This window comes from Macrobrachium nipponense, chromosome 38, assembly GCF_015104395.2.
Source record: "Macrobrachium nipponense isolate FS-2020 chromosome 38, ASM1510439v2, whole genome shotgun sequence".
Lineage (NCBI taxonomy): Eukaryota > Metazoa > Arthropoda > Malacostraca > Decapoda > Palaemonidae > Macrobrachium > Macrobrachium nipponense.
This window is the reverse complement of record NC_061098.1, coordinates 22,636,983-22,660,512: the sequence shown is the minus strand read 5'-3', so window position 1 is coordinate 22,660,512 and position 23,530 is coordinate 22,636,983. Positions and strand designations below refer to the sequence as shown.

The 23,530-nt window shown below is 38.0% G+C and overlaps 1 protein-coding gene across 2 annotated transcripts in view; it reads right to left on the bottom strand.

Annotated features, from left to right (window-relative positions):
• Positions 1–5,827: 5,827 nt before the first annotated feature.
• LOC135209704 (protein dopey-1 homolog) overlaps positions 5,828–23,530 on the bottom strand; it is a 67,192-nt gene continuing 49,489 nt past the window's right edge. For both annotated transcript variants that reach the window (XM_064242466.1, XM_064242467.1), the window contains one exon: positions 5,828–5,970. In XM_064242466.1, the coding sequence (XP_064098536.1) occupies positions 5,960–5,970 (11 nt within the window). In that variant the 3' untranslated portion in view covers positions 5,828–5,959. The remainder of the gene's footprint in view (positions 5,971–23,530) is intronic.

Genomic DNA, 23,530 nt, shown 5'->3' with positions numbered 1-23,530 from the left:
ATGGTTACAAAACTTATACCTTTCTCAAGTATTACATACTATTACATGAGGATTTACTCATATTTTTATACACATTAGTGATGACCATCATTGTAAATATGCCCACACAACAACAAATAAACTGGAACCTGTAACCGCAATTTCTATGAAGAACATATTTTTTCGCTGTTCAAATTTGAGAAAATTATTCAAATTACAATATTTGTTAAGTCATGTTCCACCTCCCTATGGGAATAATTTTTCTTCATAACGGTACCTTATCTACATTGTGACTGAAAAGGTCAAAATCCAATGAAAAATCAAAAAAAAACCTGATGACCAAGCACCCTATATTTAACAGCAGTTCCAAATAAAGTAATAATCTAAATCTAAATCTCAACTAGAAACATTTTCAGTATGTGTATACATAGAAGGGAATTTCATATATCAGTATGTGTACTATCTGCATGCCACTGGGCTGGTCTTATATTGTGCTCTAAAGCAATTCTATTATTGACAACTTCTCATCTTCCATGAGAGGAAAAATTGCAAATATATATATATAATAATCATCACTCCACATTTGAAAGGTATCAAGACACCTCTCAAGTTCAGAAGAGTCAAATAATCACAAAGGACAGAGATTTTTGCTCCATGATAAGTCTTACATTAAACAAATCTTTGATAAAATAACTACACTAAAACTTATTAAAATATTCTGTTACTACAATAACAACTACAGCTGCACCTGAGTGATTTACATTTTAGAAATCAATTAGAATTATTGTCTGCACAGTCAACTGCACACCCAGTTCAGCTACAATAAATCTTTGGTTGATAACTGCAATAATCACATTTGAAGAAAACAGAAAATCATAAAAACCACAATCTATGAAGGCAAGGGTTCAAGAAAATCCCTTTCAATAACTGCCTCTATGTGAGAAAGACTAGAGGATAGACCAGATCCTGAAGTTGATACAGTTGATGAAGTAGTTGAATGACCAACAGTCGCTGCTACTGGAGTAAATGATGGGGATACTAAGGTATTAAAGAATGGCTGAAGATCTACCAAAGTAGATATGTTGGGTGCAGTAAGTAGCAAATGACCTGGGCAATGGTCGAGCAGTTTGTTGTTGTTCTTATTATTTGCAGGCTGTAACAAAGAAAGAAAAATGAGAAATTTCAAGGAAAAATGTTTCCTGACTGATGTATAGATACATTCTGTAATGTAATGAGCATTTTGCCAATAAAAGTATCTGTTTAAATAAGTAGACACTCTCTCTCTCTCTCTCCACACACAATTGCGTTTACCTTTTAGTTTGAAAGATTAAAAAAATTAAAAAATACAGTAACAAATATAAATGAGAATACTGTACCATGAAAAATATATAAAAAAGTGAAGATGTGCATGTTACTGCTCTCTCTCTCTCTCTCTCTCTCTCTCTCTCTCTCTCTCTCTCTCTCTCTCTCTCTCTCTCTCTCTCTCTCTCTCTCTCTCTCTCACATAAATGAGAATACTGTACCATGAAATATAAATGAAAAAGTGAAGAAAATGTGAATTAACTAGTACTATTCATATTTCTATTTTGAAAATGCTTTATAACTTTGAGCTTGTTAGACCAAATGTTACATATTATGTACATGCTGCAGAGGTAATTTTAATTGCCAATTTGAGTAGCTTTGAGCTTAGCATGCTGAAAAAAAATAATTTCACACAGACTACGAATAACACCTATGCATAACGGTGATCCTTTATACAGCCACATGAAAAAAGTCAGTTATGAATTTACAAACTTAACATATATGATGGTAAAATAAAAAAAATAAAAGTTTAACATGACTTGGCAGTTGAATGACATTTTACGTTGCATCAGTGATACAGGGTGATAAAATTAATCATATGGTATCACTTTTGAGCATGGATCACTGTAGCAAACCTTAATATGCAGTTAAAGGAGAAGTGGTACATAGAGATAGGAATAATGAGATCTCAACTTACTAAAATTTCTGATGAAAAACAACAAAAAAAGGAGGCTAATGCAATTGCAATTCTGCCACTTGATACTGAAATATATAAACATGGCTAAAAATATTTATATCAAAATAAAAATCAATAATAAAAAAAGAAATTTGGATTTTAGCACTCAAATACCTTGTCAGCCATCAGTTTAGCTATGCGGGCAATGTGAGGCACAAAATCACAGCTTTTAAGAAGAATGTTGCCAGCTCCTTCATTCTTTTCTTCATTCTTTACATTAGGAATTGGACCAACAAATGCCCAACGATACCTGCAAAAAAAAAGAGTAACAGAAATTTCAGAAAAATCAATTTTGCATATCAAATGGATAACTGTAATAATAGTCCTCACCAGATTTTTAAAAACAATTTTTTTTTCAAATAGATTCATGACTCATATAATGTTCCCTTTTGTGGTTTTTTAATGTTCAAGCACTGCAACATGGAAATTATCAATACTTCCCTCATTTTTCACCCACTTTCCCTCTCTCTTCTCTCCTTCCTATTCACATTTGCTTGTCCAATGTACATGCACATTCATTTGTGGTTTAAAATGTTCCAGACTGTATTAGTAGAGGGAAATTATCAATGTTTTTATCTGTTTTCCAGTTCTTTCTCTCCTCACCTTTCCCTTCACACATTAGTTGTCCAGATGACCCATGTTAACAATTGCTCTCCCAAGTCACCTCTTCTTTCATTAATGCTGCCTACTTGGCTGCACCTACATCCAGCATGTTTGTTTGAATATTTATGGGTGACAGTAGCATGGCTAGGTTCCTTGGATACAGTCATCTCAGTATCAGTGTTCTAGTCATTCTTAAGCATTTTTAGAAATCCAGATGCTGTTCATGGGAAGTGTGGGTAATCCCTAATACTACCAGACTATGATCCTTTCCAAAAAGAATGGTAAAGGAGTGACCAACCTTCCTTCACCCTTCTACAGATACATACAGTGGACTCACAGGATTTGTGCGGGATGCATACCACAACCCTCCCGCAAATAGCTCAAATACACGAATACTTGACACCCCTCTGAAAGTGCTTATACAGTAACTGCCTATTTTGATAGTTCAAACACCAAAAAATATCCTTCTTAAAACACTTACACTATACCTGCATTTTTTAATAGTTTTATCATGAAAAATACATTTAGTAGTCATGAAAATTAAAATTACTGTAATTACTAAATATATTTCTCTATACAAAATTCAGCTAATAAGCAAATTTTCGGCGAATAATGTGGATAGACATTCTATAGAAAAATTTGCGAATAGGTGAAGCCACAAACCCAGAACCGTGAATAGGTGGGCGTCCACTGTATAGCCATTATGGGGATTCCCATTTACATCATATACTTGCTTGGTGATATAACTGGAGAGTGGGAGTGCATCATCCTTTTAGTTAAACCCATTTAAATATCGTCACCTTATTAAAATAATTGCCTAGGTCATTTTTGGGTGATTTTTGGATTTTTGCCTAAGTCAGTTCTCCCGGCTGTGGCGCAGCTTTTGCTAAATGACCTAAATTATTGGTTCAGTATGAGTGGGCGAGAATTCATGGTAAACATTTTGCCTGAATCACAAGGTGATTTAGGCATTAGTCTCTGCACTGCCTAAGTCAGTCTTGTGACTTGGGCAAATAGACCTTACTGTCTAAGTCAAACAATGTGATTTAGGTGGAGCAAGAGCTGTGGAAATTTTTTACTTCACAAATAAATTCAATGAGGGAACTTATCTCAGAGAGACTATATTTCAGAGAGCCCTAATTTACAAGAGCTTGTGATCTGGAGTGATGGATGTAGCTACCAGAACAGAAACGTGAAAGTTGCCAATGCCTATTCTGCTCTTACCAGAAAACATGGCATCAGCATTGTGCAGAAGTACCTTGTTGTAGGCCATACGCAAATGGGTGCGACTCCATGCATAGCGCTATTGAAAGAAAACTAGTGAATGATGTCTTCACAGAACAAGATTATGCAGTACTTATTCAGTGTGCGAGGATCAAACTATCCACATACATAGTCAAACAGATGAAGCACCAAGACTTCATGAAGATGGAGAATTTATTCTTCACCAGCATCAGACCTGGTAAAAGGTCAGGCGATCCAGTGGTCCACAATCTGTGAGGTTTAATGTACCAAACTGATGGAACAGTGAAGTTCAGGGTGTCATTTAACATCCACTCAACGTGAGAGACTCTGCCAAACCGGATTCAAAATGTAGAAGTTAAATGGATTCCATTGTTTTCATCAAGACTGCCTATAACTAAGCATACATTCAACGACCTACAGTCCATGAAGACAGTTATGCCAGCTGACTGCTATAATTATTTTGATACCTTGCCTCACGAGTAATGAATAGTGACAAGATTTAGGTACTGTAAGTCATAATTATGAACAAAGACAAGGAAACAAGGTTTTGAGAATTATTTGATTAATTTCCCCCTTTCATGTTTAAGTTTATTTTCAAAAATTAAGTTACTATACAGATAAATCATGATTGTGAAAAGATGTAGGGAAACAGTGTTTTGAGAATCAGATAATTAATTTTCCTTTATTTTTCAGGTGGTCTTATACTTAATTACTTTTTGTTACTAATAAATATATTGGTACTATATTTTGAACTTTTCACTGATTTTGGCACTATATTTTGAACTGTTCACTGATTTTCATCTTCAGAATGTCTGAACTACTTTTTTCAGAATGTGTACCTATTTTTTCCCCTGTTTTGAACTAAATGGTACTTTAGCATTTTGCCTATGTCATATGAAAACTTTTCCATTAAAATTGCCTAAGTCAATTTAATTTGTTTTATTTTAAAGAATAACACTTTACACATAAGAAAAGCATATAAATGTTTTTGTCTGTCTATCATTCAGTTATAAAATGCTAAGCATTTCACTGATACCAAAATCTAGAAAATGAAAAAGTTTTTTCTTATTTCCCATAAAGTTGAAAAAATTACTTATGCACTTATCTTAATAAGGCGACGACATGAGATATTCAGTTACCCTTAATGTCTGTATTTCTTTTCCTATGATGTACACATCACAATATTGTGAAGATGGAAGATTGTCTCCACAATGTATACATTTTGTTTCATTATAACATACACCATGCTCTATTCACTACATCTAACACACGTGGCAGGTCTGCCTTGTAGCTTCTGCCTCCAAGATCCTAAGAAATGACCATATTCTTCATAATAAAAACATCTCCTTGGTCTTGGAATATGTTGTTTAACCTTAAAACGTTACCATGCTGATTTTATTACATTAGGTAAGCAGGTACAATTGAATGTAATAATTACATCTGGAAGTGAAAATGAAGCTCCATTGATCATTTTCATTCTTTCAATTCTAATCACACCTTTTAATTCTTATACAAGTTTATCTTCTAAATTCATCATCAGTTGGGGTGCAAATATCATTCACTTGGAGTGATTCCAGAAAACATCTACTGAGCAGTCTACTTTAACTCCTCCAAGATAAAAATAATGCCTTTAATTTTCCACTCTCTTTTCACGACATAGATTCTACTGTCCATTTTTTCCTACCTTCAGATACAATTATCATAAGCAGAGGGTTAAAATATCCCTGGTCATATTTTACATATTACATTTGTAAATCTCCATTTGCTCCATGCTGGAGCATAGGGTTCCAGTATAATTATGCTATGTCAGCCGCTAATCTGAAAAAATGCTCTTCTGATACTATTACTTGATTTTAAACACATTTACATACTTGCAGTCTTGGAACACTATACTACTATTTTTAAACTGCATCAGATAACACTACACTTGTACTCACATTTGGAACTGCGGCAAATGTTGTGCAGGCAAAGCTAACATTAGATCTAAAAGCTTACAGGCTTCTAGATATAAAGTTAGCCAAGCAGGATGATTCCGTGCATTCAACCCATTCTGAGAGCTGAACACCCACGAAGAATCCAAAGTTGAAAGACGTTTCAGGTGTGAACTGAAAATAAATGATCAAGCTGTTTACAAGTCAAACACTGAAAATGATTAAAAAACTAAATCCTGTTAGATTAAAATGACAGTACTAAAGTTTAGTTCTTTAGCATAAACTGAATATAAAATCTTCAGTACTTTAAAACTTCTGTATCAGACCTCTCTACATTATGATCTTGATAAGCAAGCAAGCAACACAGGTCTAACCATACTTACCCTGATAGAAGTACACATCAAAATAATTAAATGCGTAATTTTCTTTTTTTTATATTTAACAGTACGTACTGTACATGCACAAAACAGTTGAAGGCACGTAACTTAATTATCACAGTAATAATTAACCTGTGATAAAATCTGAGACGTTAGGGGTTTGATAGTGCAATGATTAAAATCTCAAATCTTATAAAAAAAATTACAAAGCAACATAAAAAAATAATATGTGCACCATAAATGCATGTGCACTTGATTAGAAATAAATAAAATGGCATGCATTCAAATTCTAGGCTACAGATTAATAATCCCTTATCCAAAATTTTAAAACCAAAAAGATAAATAAACTTTAATTTTTTGTGGAGGGTTCAGTGGCAGTCATAAGGTTCATTTGGAGTGCCAGCAGCTGAACTAAGACACCCTGAGTCACTTAGGTGTGGCAGCTGTCCATTATGGCTCAGTGCTCACAGTGCTATTTGCTGGCTTTTCTTGCTTTATACTGAGATCACCAAAGATAGTACTACTCTAATTACAATTCTTTTTAAATCTGCATATTTTTTAGTTTTTACATAATGTTGTTGTTGAAAATAAAAATCTGCTAGTACGTACATTGTTTACCTATGGTCTTAATTATCCACTCTTTCATTATTTCAGCTTTAATCACCTAAGTAACACCTCAACTTAACCGATCTCCATTTTAGATTTGAGACATTTTCAGATGTCCCTTATACTGAATGTTATGTAGATATGTCCCTTATATTGAATGTTATGTCTACGTTAGGAACTATGTGGAAATGCTGTTGGCTGTAAGATATTAGGAAAACATTCAAGCGCCGGCTATAATGTAGTTTTTGTTACTTGAAAAGTTGTGTTACTTACCAGAAAGGCCAGACCCCAAAAGCATCTTATAAGTTGAGGTACTACTGTATTTCATCTATCAATATACATATTATTACTTTATAAACCTCGTAGTTTTTTATTTGTCTCACTCGGTGTGAGTGTTCATATGTATAGGAATATTCATGTTTTAATGTTACAGTAGTAATGTTTAATTACAAGATGCTACTCCAGAGCAGCAAACTTTAGTTCCAAAATCAAAAAAAATCTGAACACCTAAACACAGTTGGCCTCCCAGGATTTCAGATAAGGGATTGTGAACCTGTAGTATATGATCACTAAAAGCCTCCTAAGGGTCAGAAAATAACTTACCTTAGTGATATGACAACTACATATTTAAAAACTAAAAGCACAGTCGACTCCCGCTTATTCGCGGCTTCTGTTATTCACTGATTTTTCTGGGGAGCATATATCCATTTTACTCGTGGAAAATTTGTCTATTCACAGATTCTTTCATACAGGAATTAATTTTAATATTTTCCTGACTGTTTTAGAATGATAGTTTAAGGTATCCATATTTGGCGTTTAAACTATTAAAATATGTGGCAGTCATAAGCATTTTAGAGGGGGACTTTGGTGTTCAAACTAATATCAAAATAGGCAGTTATAAGCATTTCTTGAGAGGGTTCCGGTATTCGCAAGTGGGTGTGGTATGTATCCTACGCGAATATCAGGAGACGACTGTAGTATCTTCAGGTGGACTTGAAAAGCAAATAAACAAACATTCATAAAAAGTCATGAAACTTAGCTGAACAAGCACTCAAAACAAATGAAACAAAAGAATTATGAAAGTCAAACAATATGAAACTGCACGAAGGAAGGTGGCTTGGAAGCCATCATCACCTCAGTGAATCTGTTTTACAGTAAATCATGTCACATAAATCCCCAACTGATACACAGATTATAACCAATCAAGTCTGTTGTAGCATATTAGGCAATGGTATTCATCTTCCAATGAAAAATGGAAAATGAAGTTTAATCAATAGGAGCATTATGGAATTTCATCACAACTTATGCTTCTAAACTTACTAGACAAGCAAGAAATTTTTGTTTCTCTTTCTTTCTTTCTTTCTTTCTTTAAATCTTCAGCTGTAAACTCTTATGGACAGAGTTACCAGACTACAAACCTAAGAGGGCACCGATGGCATATTAGCCTGTAGAGGTTAGATTAGGTTAGGTTAATAAAACCAATACAGCCGATATTCAGGAGACATCAGCAGAGAGCAGGAATTCATTTGCACCTCTTTCAAATATTTGGAAATCAGAAGCAGTCTGTCTGGTGTTGTGAGCAAAAGCAACTATGTAAGTCAAGTAAAGAGAGCAGAGAGGAAGTCTGTCATTGTAGTACATTTTATGAAACAAACAATGAACTTTCTTCACAAATATGCCACAAGTAAACATTAAGAGTGGGCAAAATAAACTTTGCTGTTAATGTAACACTATCCAAGACTTTGTGAAGTGAGCGACAGCACAGGAAGACCACACTGAAGAACAGGAAGCTAAAAAGGCCATTTACTAGCAAAAGTTATGCCTAAAATCTTAATCACTGATATTTGAAACTATACCATCTACAGCAATCCCTCAGTTATCCAGATTGCCATTATCCAAAACTCGACATTATCCGACACACTCAAACCAGGGATCAAGGCCCCAAAGATATATGATATATATGAATTCCAAAAAATTTGAAAAAACTGCCTCCAATGGTTAGCAATGATGTACAGCCTCAAGAACATGCTGGTAACACTGTTGGTGCCATTGGAGAAGAGAGGCAGTAAGGCTGCATAGAGGAGGACTCAGAGTTGTTGTTTGGAAGTTAGGTGGAGCTGGGAAGCAGTTTCTATGGTTGGAAAGGGGTGGGGATACAGTGTAGCATAGGTGAAGAAAACAGAGTAGACCGACTTGATAGAGCTTGTTTGGTTTCATGTTTTTATGTTTATTATATAGTAATTCACATTTTGTTAATGGATTTGTGCAGTGTACAGAGAGAGAGAGAGAGAGAGAGGAGAGAGAGAGAGCGGGAGAAAGGGGGGAGAGGAGAGAGGAGAGGAGAGGAGAGAGAAAGAGGAGAGGGGGGAAGACCGAGGAAGGGGAGGAGGAGGGGGGAGGAGGGGAAGGGAGGAAGAGAGGGGAGGGAAGGGGAGAGAGAGAAGGGAGAGAGAGGAGAGAGAGATAATCGTACTTAGAATCAATTTAACTTTAAACTTGTCTTTTATAATATGTTTATCCTATTTGTAGGGTAGTGTCATTTGATTTTCATAACGAAAGGTAACCATTTCTTCATTGTGACTTATATTTGATTCTACCATCTTCCTAGTAATCCTCTTAATGGAAGCCATGACTCACAAGCCATTTGGTGGTCCACTAAAGTTCACTAACACACCCTCTCCCACTGCAGCAAATAAAAAAAGGCAACACATATGTACACACTAATTCCATGGCATGGGTAAACATGCTACAGCCTGCTTGGTTTTGTCTTGCGTAAGTATGAAATTTGCTTTTAAATATTTTTACAGTGATTAGATGATAAATATCACAGTGACAAAGTATTCTCTTGTGTACTGTTATGATATGTGAGATAATAACTAGCGTCAACAAAACTTGTAATGAAGTAAGGTACATTAGACGTAGTACAGAAAATTTTTTAAAAAGGTAACATGTACATATGCACTTATTCCTTGGTATTTCAAACATTTTTATGGTGATTAGAGGTGAAATATCAATAGATATAAAATATTCTCTGTTGGTACTGTTATGATGTGTGATAATCATAAATAAACAGTGTGCTAATCATAAACAGGATTAACCTAAACTTGTAATGAAGTATGGTACATTAAATCGAGCACAGTAAAAAAAATAGTAAAACGTGATACAGTAATGCACTGAGACACAAACTCATGAACATACACAGTGAAAGAGTTAAAGGGAAAGAGTTAGCTTTCGTGATGGCTATTGGCTCAAAAGGTTAACATCACTTCACGTCACGAAACGTCACATTGTTTATCACTTGTTAGTGGCTGATATGGATACATCGTCAGTTTATAAGCAAACTGTAGAAGGTGCATGGGTGGACAAATAATATGTCATTGGATTTTTTATTTTTTTTTGAACGGCTGATAGACAGCTTCATAAACATACTATATGCTAGTTGGCTACACATGGAAAAGCAGTAGTGCACTCGGTAACAAAGACCGATTTCCCTCTTAGTGCTTGATCTGTAAAGTGTTTGAACTGTTTTTCAGTGGACTGTATTCTATATGCCTATTTTTGAGCATGTGAAGTTTTTAGCAGTGCCTGCAGTATTGCAATTCAAGCATGTATTGTGTCATGCTGCTGACAGTGTGGTGTGTATGGCCCACCTTGTCCTAAAGAGGGCAAGGAAGGTGTTGACCATAAACAAAAATTGGAAATTGTTGAGAGGATGGAGCAAGGTTGGACCCGGTCACAAATAATGGAGTATGGCATTGCCCGGTCGTCTTAAGCATGAAAGTCAGCGCACACTGTAAGGGAGAGAGTAAAAATATTTTTTTTATAGTGTTTATTAGAATTGTACTTTGATGAAATAGTGTATGAATAAATTATTATATGTGATTGTGTTTGAATAGGAGTAAAAAGGATTACATACTTTTATATGAACAATAGGTACAATGTATTCTACAGTAAATGAAAAACACGTAGCCTACTGAACTACATGACATGTATGAGAGCAAAGGCAGGGGGTGGCTTTTTTTGTTTTTAAGTTTAATTTATGCCATTTACTTTGTTATAAATATGTTATTTTCATTTTAAAATAAGTTTTTAAATATACTTACCTGGTAGTTACATATATATAGCTTAATCCCGCCGATTCGTCGCGCGCACGGCAGAAATTCAAAATTCGCGGCTATCGCCGATAGACGGTCAGGTGATCATACCTGTACTCCCTCTATCCAGGTATCTGGAACCATTCCCATTTGTCCTCAGAAATTCCATGCCCTGTTCTCAGAGGGGAGGAGGGAGGGACCTTTATATATGTAACTACCAGGTAAGTATATTTAAAAAACTTATTTTAAAATGAAAATAAAAACATTTTTAAATATCTAACTTCCCTGGTAGTTACATATATATAGCTGATTGACACCTTTGGTGGTGGGTTCGAGAACTGACCCGCGACACCGTTGGGAATTCGTAAAATTATTAATCGCTACAAATTAGCTGGACTAATAATCTGGTTCTTACCTGATAAGGAAGCTGGCTTTAAAGTTTTCCTGCCTCATTAGCCTGCATTCCTTGAGAGACCCGAGCGATCCACCCAGGGGCTGTAGAAAGTCTCTGTGGGGCTGTCAGACGGTCCTCGACCTTAACCTGACTAGACCACCACCCTTGCTATCCTGGCAAAGCCATGGACAATGAGCTGACCACCTGACCAACTAACACACTAAAAAACACTAACTTAGACTTGCATCCCAGACTGTGGAAGGTTGCGACAACCTTCACAGACAACCTGTGATACCAAGTTCAAGAAAAGCAAGGGTATATATAAAAAAAAAAGGTTATGGGTTAGAGGCAGTAGCACCTTCTCCAACTACGGCGCCGGAGGCAATGTACGGACCCAGGGAGCAACAATCTTCATACTGGGTCTGTACCTCTTTGAGGTAGCAATCTGCGAAGATCGACTTGCTTCTCCAAAAAGTCGCTTCTAAAATAGCCTTCATCGACTTGTTGTGTCGATACGCCATCAAAGTCGCCACAGCTCTTACTTTCGGTGCCGCCTTGATTTGAGGATTGAGAAGCTTTTCTATCACAGTTCTGGTGAGCTTCCCTTATCAAGTCTTTGATAAAGAACGCCAGTGCGTTCTTCGACAAAGGTAGTGAAGGCTTTTTTACCGAACACCAGAGATTGTCCGTCTGTCCTCTTAAGTGTTTGGTTTTCTGTAAATAAAATTTTAGGGCTCTCACTGGACAAAGTCCTCTCTCCTTTTCCTGTCCTACTAAATGAGACAACCCCGGGATGGTAAAGGATCTAGGCAATGGATGAGAAGGATTCTCATTTTTAGCGAGAAAACCTAGTTGCAGCGAGCAGACTGCATTCTCCCGACTGAAGCCTACATTCTTGCTAAAGGCTTGCAGCTCTCCTATTCTCTTGGCTGTTGCCAATGCAACCAGGAATAGTGTCTTCTTGGTGAGGTCCTTCCATGACGCCTTGTCGAGGGGTTCGAACCTACTCGAAGTTAAAAATGACAGGACAACATCCAAATTCCAAGGCGGGGGTTGATTGTCCTTTTTCCTTTTAGCTGTCTCGAAGACCCTTATGAGGTCCCGAGAGATCCTTGTTTCCTGATACGTCAATGTTCCTATGACGGAAAAACAGATGTCAGCATACTGCGGTATCCTTTGATGGTAGAACCGCTAGTTTCTGTTGGTTTCTTAGAAAATAACCAAAAAAAAGTCTTGTTTATTTGAATTATAGAGGTATTGGAAGAGGAAATGTTTCTAATCCTGCACCATTCTCTAAAGGCGTCCCACTTAGATTTATATAATTTGATCGTGGACGTCCTCCTCGCTCTTGCGATTGCTCTCGCAGCTTCCCTCGAAAAGCCTTTTGCTCTTGCCAGTTTTTCGATAGTAAAAAGGCAGTTAGATTGAGAGCGAGGAGATTTTGATGGTATCTCTCTAAGTGTGGCTGTTTGAGTAGATCGCTCCGACAGGGCAACGATCTGGGGGTGTCTACCAGCCATTCATCACCTCCGTGATCCAGGATCTCGTGGGCCAAAACAACGGAGCTATTAGAATCATCCGGGCGTTGACCGATTCCCTGATTTTTTCAGGACTCTGTCAAGGACCTTGAAAGGGGGGGAAGGCGAACGCGTTTAGTCTTTCCCAATCCATGAGGAAAGCGTCCACTGCCACTGCTTCCTGGTCTGGAATTGGTGAGCAATAAACAGGTAGCCTCTTTGTCTTCTGCGTCGCAAAGAGGTCTATTTGTCGGTTCTCCCCATAGTTTCCCAAACCCAAAGTCTGTTGCATACCTCGTGATGCAGGGTCCACTCCGTCGTGAGAACCTGTCTTTCTCTGCTGAGGAGATCCGCCCTGACGTTCTTCTCTCCTTCTATGAAGCGAGTTAGAAGCGTAATGTTCCTCTCTTTCGCCCACAATAAGAGATCCTTTGCTGCCTCGTAAAGGGAGTCCGACCGAGTGCCTCCCTGTTTCTTTATGTGGGCCAACGCCGTGGTGTTGTCCGCGTTGACCTGAACTACCTTGTTCTTGACTTCCTCCTGGAAGTGCAGAAGGGCTAAATGAATGGCCGTCAGCTCCTTCATATTTATATGCCATTCTTTTTGATGATCTTGCCATAGACCAGAGATCTTGTCCTTCCCCAGTGTTGCACCCCATCCCACGTCCGATGCGTCTGAATACAACACTAGATCGGGTTTCTTCTGTTGAAGTTCGAGGCCCTCTTGAAGTTTTTTGGGATCGTCCCACCAACTCAAATGATCCTTGATTTCCCGAGGAATCGGAATCCATGTCTCGAGGTCTTGGTCTCTCGTCCAGTAACTTGCTAGATGAAACTGAAGTGGACGAAGGTGCAATCTTCCCAGGGAGACGAATTGTTCGATCGAGGAAAGGGTCCCCAGCAGACTCATCCATTCCCTCGCCGAGCAGGTCCATCTCCCTGGGAAGAGCTTCACCTTTCTTAAGCATTCTAGAATGCGATTCGGGGCTGGAAAAGCCCGAAAAACCACTGACTGAATCCTCATCCCCAGGTAGATGATGTCTTGTGAAGGAGTCAGTTGTGATTTGTCTAGGTTTACTAACAGCCCCAACTGTTGTGTTAACGTCATAGTTACTTGTAGGTCCTCCAGACACCTTACTTGCGACTTGGCTCTGATTATCCAGTCGTCCAGGTACATCGAAATCCGTACCCCTTCCAGATGTAACCACCAGGATACGTTCGACACCACTCGAGTGAAAACGTAAGGAGCCGTGTTTAGTCCAAAACAAAGTGCTCTGAACTGATACGTTTTTGACCGATGAACAAATCTCAGGTATTTCCTGTAATCCGGATGGATTGGGACGTGGAAATAAGCGTCCTGCAGGTCTATCGACACCATCCAGTCCCCCTGTCTGTGCCTGCTAGGACTGACGCCTGCTGTCTCCATAGCAAACTTGACTTTGCTTACGAAATTGTTCAGAGGACTTACGTCCAGCACGAGTCTCCACCCCCCCCCCCCCCCCCCCCCCCCCCCCCCCCCCCCCCGAGTTCTTTGGTACCAGAAATAGCCTGTTGTAAAATCCCTCCGAAGAGGTATTCTCTACTATTTCTATCGCCGCTTTTGACAGCATCTGATCGACTTGCTCCTGCAGAGCTGTTGCTTTGTTTCCTGAATAAGTGGCTGTCAACTCTAACGGTTCTGACGAAAGAGGGGGCTTCCTTGGAAAGGGATCTTGTATCCTTCCTTGATTGCCTCGATTGTCCATTCGTCCGTCCCCTTAGTTTTTTCCACTCTTGCCAGTATTGGTAAAGCCTGGCTCCCACCTCGTGTCTGGAGGCTGACAAAATCATTTCCGGGGTTTAGTTGCAGCTTAGGGGTTTTCCTGGGTTGTCCTCCTGCACCGTCTTCTGGGTTCCTCTCGCAAAAGCCTTCCCACGAAAGGGCTGACGCGTGGGAGGAGTCTCCTTCTCCTTCCTGGCTAAAAAGTTAGCCGGAAGTACCTTCCTAGCAGTCCTGGTGATCAAGTCTTGCGTTGCTTGTTGAGCAAGAACAGCCGACAAGTCCTTTACCAGCTCTGAAGGGAATAGCTGTTTCGTTAACGCGGAGCATATAAAAGCTCTGACTTCTGTGCTAAAGTCACTCCCGACGAAAGAAAGGAACAAAACATAGCCCTCTTCTTAAGGATGCCAGCTGCAAAAAGGGCCGTTAGCTCGACAGTGCCTTCCCTTACCGCCTTATCGAGACAGGCAATCAAATGCATCAGTCTCTCGTTCTTGTCGTCCGACACATCAGCGAGAGCTCCAAGAGTCCAATCCATTAAGCTGAAGACTTCAATGGTTCTGAAAATGCCTTTCAGCAAGTGTTCTATTTCTGAACCGGACCACATAACCTTAGCCTTGGACATGGCAGTCCTACGCGATGCGTCTACAAGCCTGGAAAAGTCCCCTTGGAAGGAAGCAGGAACTCCCAATCCGAGGAGCTTTCCCACCCCCGTCTCTACCACACGCTCGATCGAGAGGCCAATCTCGTTGGGGGGAAGGAACGGAAAAGGTAGTCCTACCCTGTTCCTTCTTCTTGAGAATCCAATCGTTCAGCGTAGACAAAGCTTTCTTGGCCGATCTGGCCAAAACCGTCTTCCTGAAGGAGGAAGACTTCTGAGGTCTGCTCTTCAAAAATTGCGAGGGTGGACTTCGAGGAACTGCTTGCTGGAAGTCTGCCGGATACAAGTCTACCAAGACCGCAAGTAACCTTTTGAGATCCGCTTCGTGCAGATTTTCTTGCGTCTCAAAGTCCGAGATCTCTTCTAGCGGATTGACATTGTCGATGTCGAACGAGCGTGGAAGAATTCACCTCCGTCGTCCTGTCTGTCCGGCGGTCCTGACTGCGTCCCGCAGCCTGTGACCGGAGCGTTCACGCTCCTTGAGCTTTCCGTTATGCGTCCAGCTTGCTGCGAGGGAGCGTCTACCCCCGCTGCAGCTTGCAGCGAGTCCGAGTCACGCTGACCGGAAGCGTCTCCCTGAGCCGATTCCGATCGTATCCTCTTGACTGGCCCGTTAATGTCCTTGGGTTCTCTCTTGTGCGTCTCTCCTTTCAATCCTTGTGACTTGAAGGCGTCAAACAGGGACGAAATGGACTGTTGAAGTCCGACAAGAACGCTGCTTGCGGGTGGCCTATTGCTGTTGGGGAATGACTGAAGGCGGCACTGCCCGTCCATCTACCGCTTCGGAGGACACTAGTAGTGGTCTTTTGTCGACGAGGTGGAGACGCTCTTTGAGACACCTCCCAGTCTGGGGAGGGGGAGGAAGCATGCACCGATGTAAAGCAAACTTCTCCTTCTTCCGAAGAGCTGTGCGTCATGCGTCTCTGTTTCGGAGCGGATGCGTCGTCCTCCTCCGATAAGAACTTCTCCGGCGAGCTCCAATTACTGCACGACGGTTGTTGTAACGCTACGGGGGACTTGCGTCTCTTGAGGGGTCTTGACTGTAGGGGTTGACGCCAACCGCGTCGAGGTCTTGCGTCATCAGACGAAGACGCAAGCACCGAAAGTCTCTCTTCGTCCGAAACTTCCCTACCTCCTGCCAAAGGGGACAGCCGCCTGTGGTCGAACATCTTGCCTCTTATATTGGCATGAGAGCAAGGATCCGAACAACATTCCTCATTCTTCACCTTTCCTGTGGCGACTTTAGTGTGTTCCTGGGGATGACGGTCACAGGATTACGCGATGGGGACGCCCGTTCCGCTGTTTAACGTCTCTCACCTCCCTTAGCCGGTCAAACGTTCCTTCTCCCAGGGGTTGGGGAGCATGGAAGAGGTCCAGGGCTAGGAGCATGACAGACACGAACGGACGCACCCTCCACTGCACTATCACTATCACCGAATTTGCGTTGCACACCCCACATCACTTCCTTATCCGAAGTAAGGGATTTCACTTGTACCCCTAAGGCAGAAATCGCGGCCATAATATCCTTCATGGTTGGTTCACTTACCTCCGACTCCGTAGGAGGATCTGGTACTACTACCTTAGGATCAAGATTAGGAATATTAGATTTAGATACATTAGAAGGGGGCAGATTATCAGAAGATCTAGAAGAAAGAACACTAGAAGATCTAGCTCTCCTAATTCTGTCTCTTTCTAAACGTCTCACATATCTATCATAGTCTCTCCATTCTCTCTCCGACAGACTCTCACATTCATTGCATCTATCTTCAACAGTACAAACGTGTCCTCTGCAATGCTTACAAATTGAGTGAGGATCAAGAGCGGCTTTAGGAAGCCGGGTCTTGCACCCCTTCACACACATTCTCACAACAGAGTCAGCCATCTTGAGAAAACCAAAATCAGAGAAAAAATTCCAAGTCGGAAAACAACAAAGTCTATCTAAGCACAAAGAAAAGCCAAGAATAGTCCAAAATCAGCGAAAGCCATCAACGAAAAAACCAAGAAAAAATGGGTACTTCACCAATTGTAGCAAACCCAAACAAAGAAGAGCGAATTTCCAAACGTGCTGCACCGAGCGACGGCAGGGAATTTCTGAGGACAAATGGGAATGGTTCCAGATACCTGGATAGAGGGAGTACAGGTATGATCACCTGACCGTCTATCAGCGATAGCCGCGAATTTTGAATTTCTGCCGTGCGCGCGACGAATCAGCGGGATTGAGCTATATATATGTAACTACCAGGGAAGTTAGATATTTAAAAATGGGAAAATATGGTAGACAATCATTTTTGGCATAAAGTTTTCAGTTTAAAGTGTGATGGATGTTGTTTATAAGCATATTTAATGTTTATGGCTACAAATGAAAAATGTGTACCCTACTGAACTGCATCAGGTACAAGAGAAAAGGAGGTTACTTTTCATGTTAGTATATTTATGGGGTTTACTTTGTTTACAGATATGAGAAAATAACGAGTTAAATTGCTTTTTGCATAAAGCTTTCAGTTTAAAGTGTGATGGTTTTTGTTGATAAGAATATTGTGTGTCTACCACCATTCAGAACTGACAATGTTAGGTGAGGAAGAAATAGGGAGCAGCCCTTGCACACCCATTAATTTTTTTTTTCACCAATATCCGGACTTTAACATTATTGGCTCTATTAATCTGGATAACTGAGGGATTACTTTTAAACCGTATATAAGTAAATCAGGATGCAAAGGCATCTGAATCTACTAATAAATATGAACCAGATCTCTGTTCAAGGATTCTGCACCCATAGACCTAAGGTATGGGGAAGGAACAACAGCTAGAAGAGCAATATCATCAGCAAACACAATCAGTTTGTTCTCCAGACCTTTCCAAAGGACTGTTCTCTAGACCTTGTCATATGTCACTAATATAGATTATAAATAGCAAAGGGCCAAGTACACTATGTACTTTCAGGAAAACTTTGAAATTACTAAAGCTATTATACTGGCCATCAACACAGATGCTCTGGGTTCTGCCTATTAAAAATTCATTTAAAATATTAACAAAAGATCTACCAACTCCCAATAATATTAACATATAGATAAGTGCTTCATGATTCATGCAATTAAAGGCTGCCATAAAATCTAGACCAATCATGCATGCCTTTGCACCCTCAAAAAGAGCACTCTGCAAGCTAGCAAATACTGACAAGAGTAATCACAAGTACCAAGGCTGCTAGGTTAGTATCTTCAACAAACCTATATAGATGCTTGGAAAGCAGCTTATCAAAAACCTTAGATAAAATGGGTACTTGAAATCAGTTTATATGTGGAGGGGTACAAGGGACAAAAATTTGAGCGACACAAAAGTTGAAAAGCAATACTATGAGTAAATAAGTAGAAATGGCTCTTATTTCGGGTAAAATAGAAGAGCGAGTCAAATGAAGAGCAGCTTATCAAAAACCTTAGACAAAATGGGTAACTGAAATCAGTTTATATGTGGAGAGGCATGAGGGACAAAAATTTGAACGACACAAAAGTTGAAAAGCATATAGGTGCAGGTTAAATAGAAAAGCGAGCCAAGTGAAGAGCAGCTTGTCAAAAACCTTAGATAAAATGGGTAATTGAAATCAGTTTACATGTGGAGGGGCATGAGGGAAAAAAATTTGAGCGACACAAAGTTGAAAAGCATTCTAATGTAAAAAGAAGGAAGCTTGAGATAACCATTTCATTATCAGAAGTCTAACAGAAGTGAACATGAACATGGAGATAAAATTCAAATGGTCCTTGAAACAGCTGGTTACTGACATAAGAATCAAATAAAAAAACAGCAATAAGAATACATATATGGAATAATAAAATTACAGTACTCAATAATTGTACAACCTAAAAAATTACTTCCACAACAGCCTTTTAAATTAAAAAAAAAACACACTGCACCACTACAGCTTCCACAAATGTAGCCTTTTAATCCTAAATTCTACTACAACAGCTATATACTATATGATAAAAAATATTACTGAATATAAAAAAAAGAGACTAATACTGAAGTTAATATTGAATGTCAAATCAGCACGAGAGAAAAAATATGCTTTTCATAATTGCCAAACTAGCAGCAGCTGGTTATAATAATGCATTATATAGTAATTACCATATAAAGCTACTTAAAAGTTACTTTCTATTTACCCTCCCAAACACATTGAGCAATGTGTTTTAAATAAAAAAAATAATTAAAATTAACACTGTTACAAATGATGTACAGCACATATATTCTAGCCAAGATTGTAATACTAGCTTAAAGTTTTCATTTTTTCTGAGTATTTTATATCCAATACCTGGCATACATAATTTCACTGGTTAATTTTTCTGCAAAAGTCACCAGAAGCCTGAAGTCTGTCACAGACGGATAACCCATTGCCTCAGAACTTAATTCACTGAAAAGGATGATTTCTGTTATACAATAATTGGCTTAAGAGCTGTGATAAATTTCTTTTGCTAGAATTAGACAAAATCACAAACTACAATGCCCAGTATATCCTCCAAGTAACTTAACAGCTGCTAATTAAGTATTACCCAATGATCACTCAAATTTCAGTCTATCAGAATTATTCAAACATGTTTTGAGATCTGCAATAATGTTTTTGCACATCCAAACCAAAAGCACAGCTTTCTTTACTATTTGTATTTGAGCAGAAAAGACAAGCATAAATATGTAAAATTCTTAACAGTTTTTATGTTCAATCAATACAAACCTCTATTTTAGTTACACATCACAGTACATACCAAATATAATGCAAGTTTGCATTACAGAAAAATGGGAAATTTAGAAAATGGGTATTTATTACATACTGAGTTAAATTGAGAAGATAGAAACAAGTGGGAATGTTTTAAGAGTATCAACAAATATTCTCATGATTGTCAGAAGAATACATGGTACATACTTAATCATGAGAATACTAGGGATAATCAGGGAAGGGGTTAAAGGAACACTCTTCTTCTTCCTCGTTCTGTTCTTTGCACAAATTCTTACCAGCAGAATAGGCACCCAGAGCAAAATTTGAAGTTACGGGTGGCAAAGGGGAGTGCTCCAGACACAATTTTAACTTGTGACCCAGTCTGTTTGTATCTCTGAAAGTGTATAGACTTTACCAACAGTGCAGTTCAAAGTTATCCGACCCAACATTGAGGGCACATTACATCAGTTTTTAGCCTTTTTCAAAGCATAGCATATTTATTTTGGAACTACTAGGCAAAAAGTTATGATTCAGGTCTAGGTAGTTGGTATATGAAAAGCCCCAATCAGCAACAAAGTGCTGGGAATTGGGGATTTTTTATCATAAAAATTATTGATGTTTACCACTCAACAACATCAACAAACACAAAAAGATATAACGAATGGTCATAAACTTCCACATGAATAATAACTGCCAAATAAACCTCCTCATCAACACATCACTATCCCTCCCAATCTAGAGGTAAACTGTGGCCTATTTTTGTAGTTCAATAAGTTTGTTTCTGAGAACCCAAAACAATCAGTCAAGAGTTTGGCCAAAATGGTTCACACATCAAGTTCCTCACAGTCTCTTATCAGTTAAAGTTACTGTTCATCTCTAACTGATAAAATACAAAAAACTATCATTATGAAATTATTCAACCACACCAATGAGATCTGAGATCAAGCTCCTATATGGTTTATAACACAAGAATGTAAATGTAATGGAAAGCCACTAAACCAAAAAATTTATGCTAGAGTTATGATGCTTTCAGCAACATCAAAAACATTGCTATATTAGCAAAGCATTACTTACTTCCATCTTGTTTCGCAGTATATATCAACAAGAGTTGTTGAAAATAAATAACGATTTGTATAAATACGGCACATCCAAATACAATAAAGCATTGCTATATTAAATTACTTCAACATGCAGAAGTCACAGTAGATTTCATGCTCCTTTTCACAAGAACCTTGTATTCAAACTTTTTGTGGTAAGATAAATGCAAAGAAACTATATATCAAAATAGACCTAAATACCTGCATCTCAGATTAAGAAAAATAATGTAGGAAAGTATAGGAAAATATCAACCAAGTAACACATTAATGACCAAATACATACCTACCATGCATCTTCCTAACTTTGCTTTACTTTAAATATCTTACTCCAATTAAGATTCAGTTATGTTCCAAATGAAGTATATAATATCTACAAGAACACAGTGAAACGATATATACATCATCAAATACTGTAAAATAATAACAAAAAGTATCCCATCTACAATACACAGTTAAAGGTCTGCTAGGTAAGATATAAACCCCACAAAGAAACAAGAGCAGTTCACAACCCATGGTAGCTGTTTTGGTAGTATAAATTTTCTCTTTCTAGATATTATCCTGTATATCAATATGTCACATATGCTTAAACCTTTGTGTGCTTAGCATATACAGGTGAAACTGATATTTAACAAAAATTGTATACATAAATGATCTGATATTTTATACTGTCAACAATGAGGCTGTAAGTCTTCCCACAACGATTACCAAGCTGTAGAAACAATATATTCTCTAAACATTTATCTTTCAATGCAATGACAATAATAATCACCATAATCAAACTCTCTACAGATCATTTAAATATAAATTTACAGATCACATCTAAAAATCTGAAAATCTTAGTTTCATTACTTCCAATTATTTGAATGCCTATGAGGCAATTTGTTACTTATGAGTTCCTGGCTTTAAATGTAATTACTGCAATTTCTTTCACTGGGCAAGGGATGTTAAAATTTAAAGAATATTGTTTTCTAATCATCAAAATGAGTTAATTATACTTATTTATGATTATATATAATATTACATATACTGTAATGTGATAACTACGTAGAAACTAAAATAATTTTTTAAAAATTCATGCATTCCGCAATTAGTAACTGAATAATCAGGAAACTTTTCCCGCTTTCCTTCTATTGTTTTTTTAATTCTCTTTCAAGGTACCCCACATAACAAAAAGTATTGTTAGTTCTCTTTCTTTCAGAGAGAGAGAGAGAGAGTAATCAGCGTGTATTATTGTTGACATGTTTACACTTGGATCTTAAGTGCATGAAAGAGATTAATTATGCCACAATGCATCAACTTACTGTTGGCAAACAGCCGAATTTAAAGTAAACAATAGGATTTTGCAAACAAATAAGTAATGACTTCCTTGTGTAAAGTTATCTAATCTCTCTTCCCTTTTCTTGCATTCTTTACTTATTACTTTATTTGTATGCAAAATCCTCAAGTAAAGAATGTAAGAAAAAGGAAAGAGAGATTAAATAACTTTTCACAAAGAAGTCGTTTAAACAAACAATCGAAGGCACACTGAAGTTGAACTTGGTGCCAGTGTGTTTATTATGAAGCAGAGTTACTTTTACAGTGGTACAAAATCGTAAAAAGCAAGTATCGCTAGATATGTAGTTTACCATAACAAAAAGAAGTGATTTGGGCAAATCGAGTGTAAGTGAAAGAAACAGGTGAATAATCAATGATCCCAGCCCAGCTGGTAAGTCAGTAGGAAGCAGACCCCAATCTCCCACCCAATAATTCACCACCATCCTTTCCCTCTCCTCTCTAGCATCTCACTCAGTGCACTGAACACTGGCTCAAGTAAGACTTTTTTATTATTATTATTATAATGTCTTGCATTTGAAAGTTTTCATGTTTTATCATTATGTTAAATTTATTGTGAAATAAAATTTTATTTTTTTATGTTTATTGGTACTGCTTTTACGTACATATTATATAATAAAAGATTTTACTGTCTCTTCTTCTCTCCTCAACAATATCACAACGCATGATAACTTAAAATTATTCATTCACTATTCCTTGAAAATATAAACGGTCCCGCCCTCGATCTCAAGTTGGCTGTATATCACCACATTGACGAATGATTTTGTTAATTGTTTATGCTAAATTTTATTGTGAAAAGCTTTGTTTCTGTACTGCATTTGATAGTTTTCATATTTTATCATCATAATGTTAAATTTATTGTGAAATTCCCTTATTTTATGTGAATTGTTATTATTTTTACACACAATCTTTGAACTCTCTTCTTCTCTCCCCAACATATCAAAAATCCCTCATTCAGTCTCAAGTCAGCTGCACATGATGTCACTGCGGTGACTTAAGATTTTTTACATCTTTCATGCTAAATTTTATATTTAAATGCTTTATTCTTTTATTTATTTTGCCGAATATGGTTATCATTAAACTACATATTGTTAATGAAAAAACATGTTAATACAGTTTTTCTTGAAGGACGCAGTAGGCTGTTGAATACAAGCACAAACAAAATAATCGGTCAGTTCAAAGTACGAGTATTTGTTTGA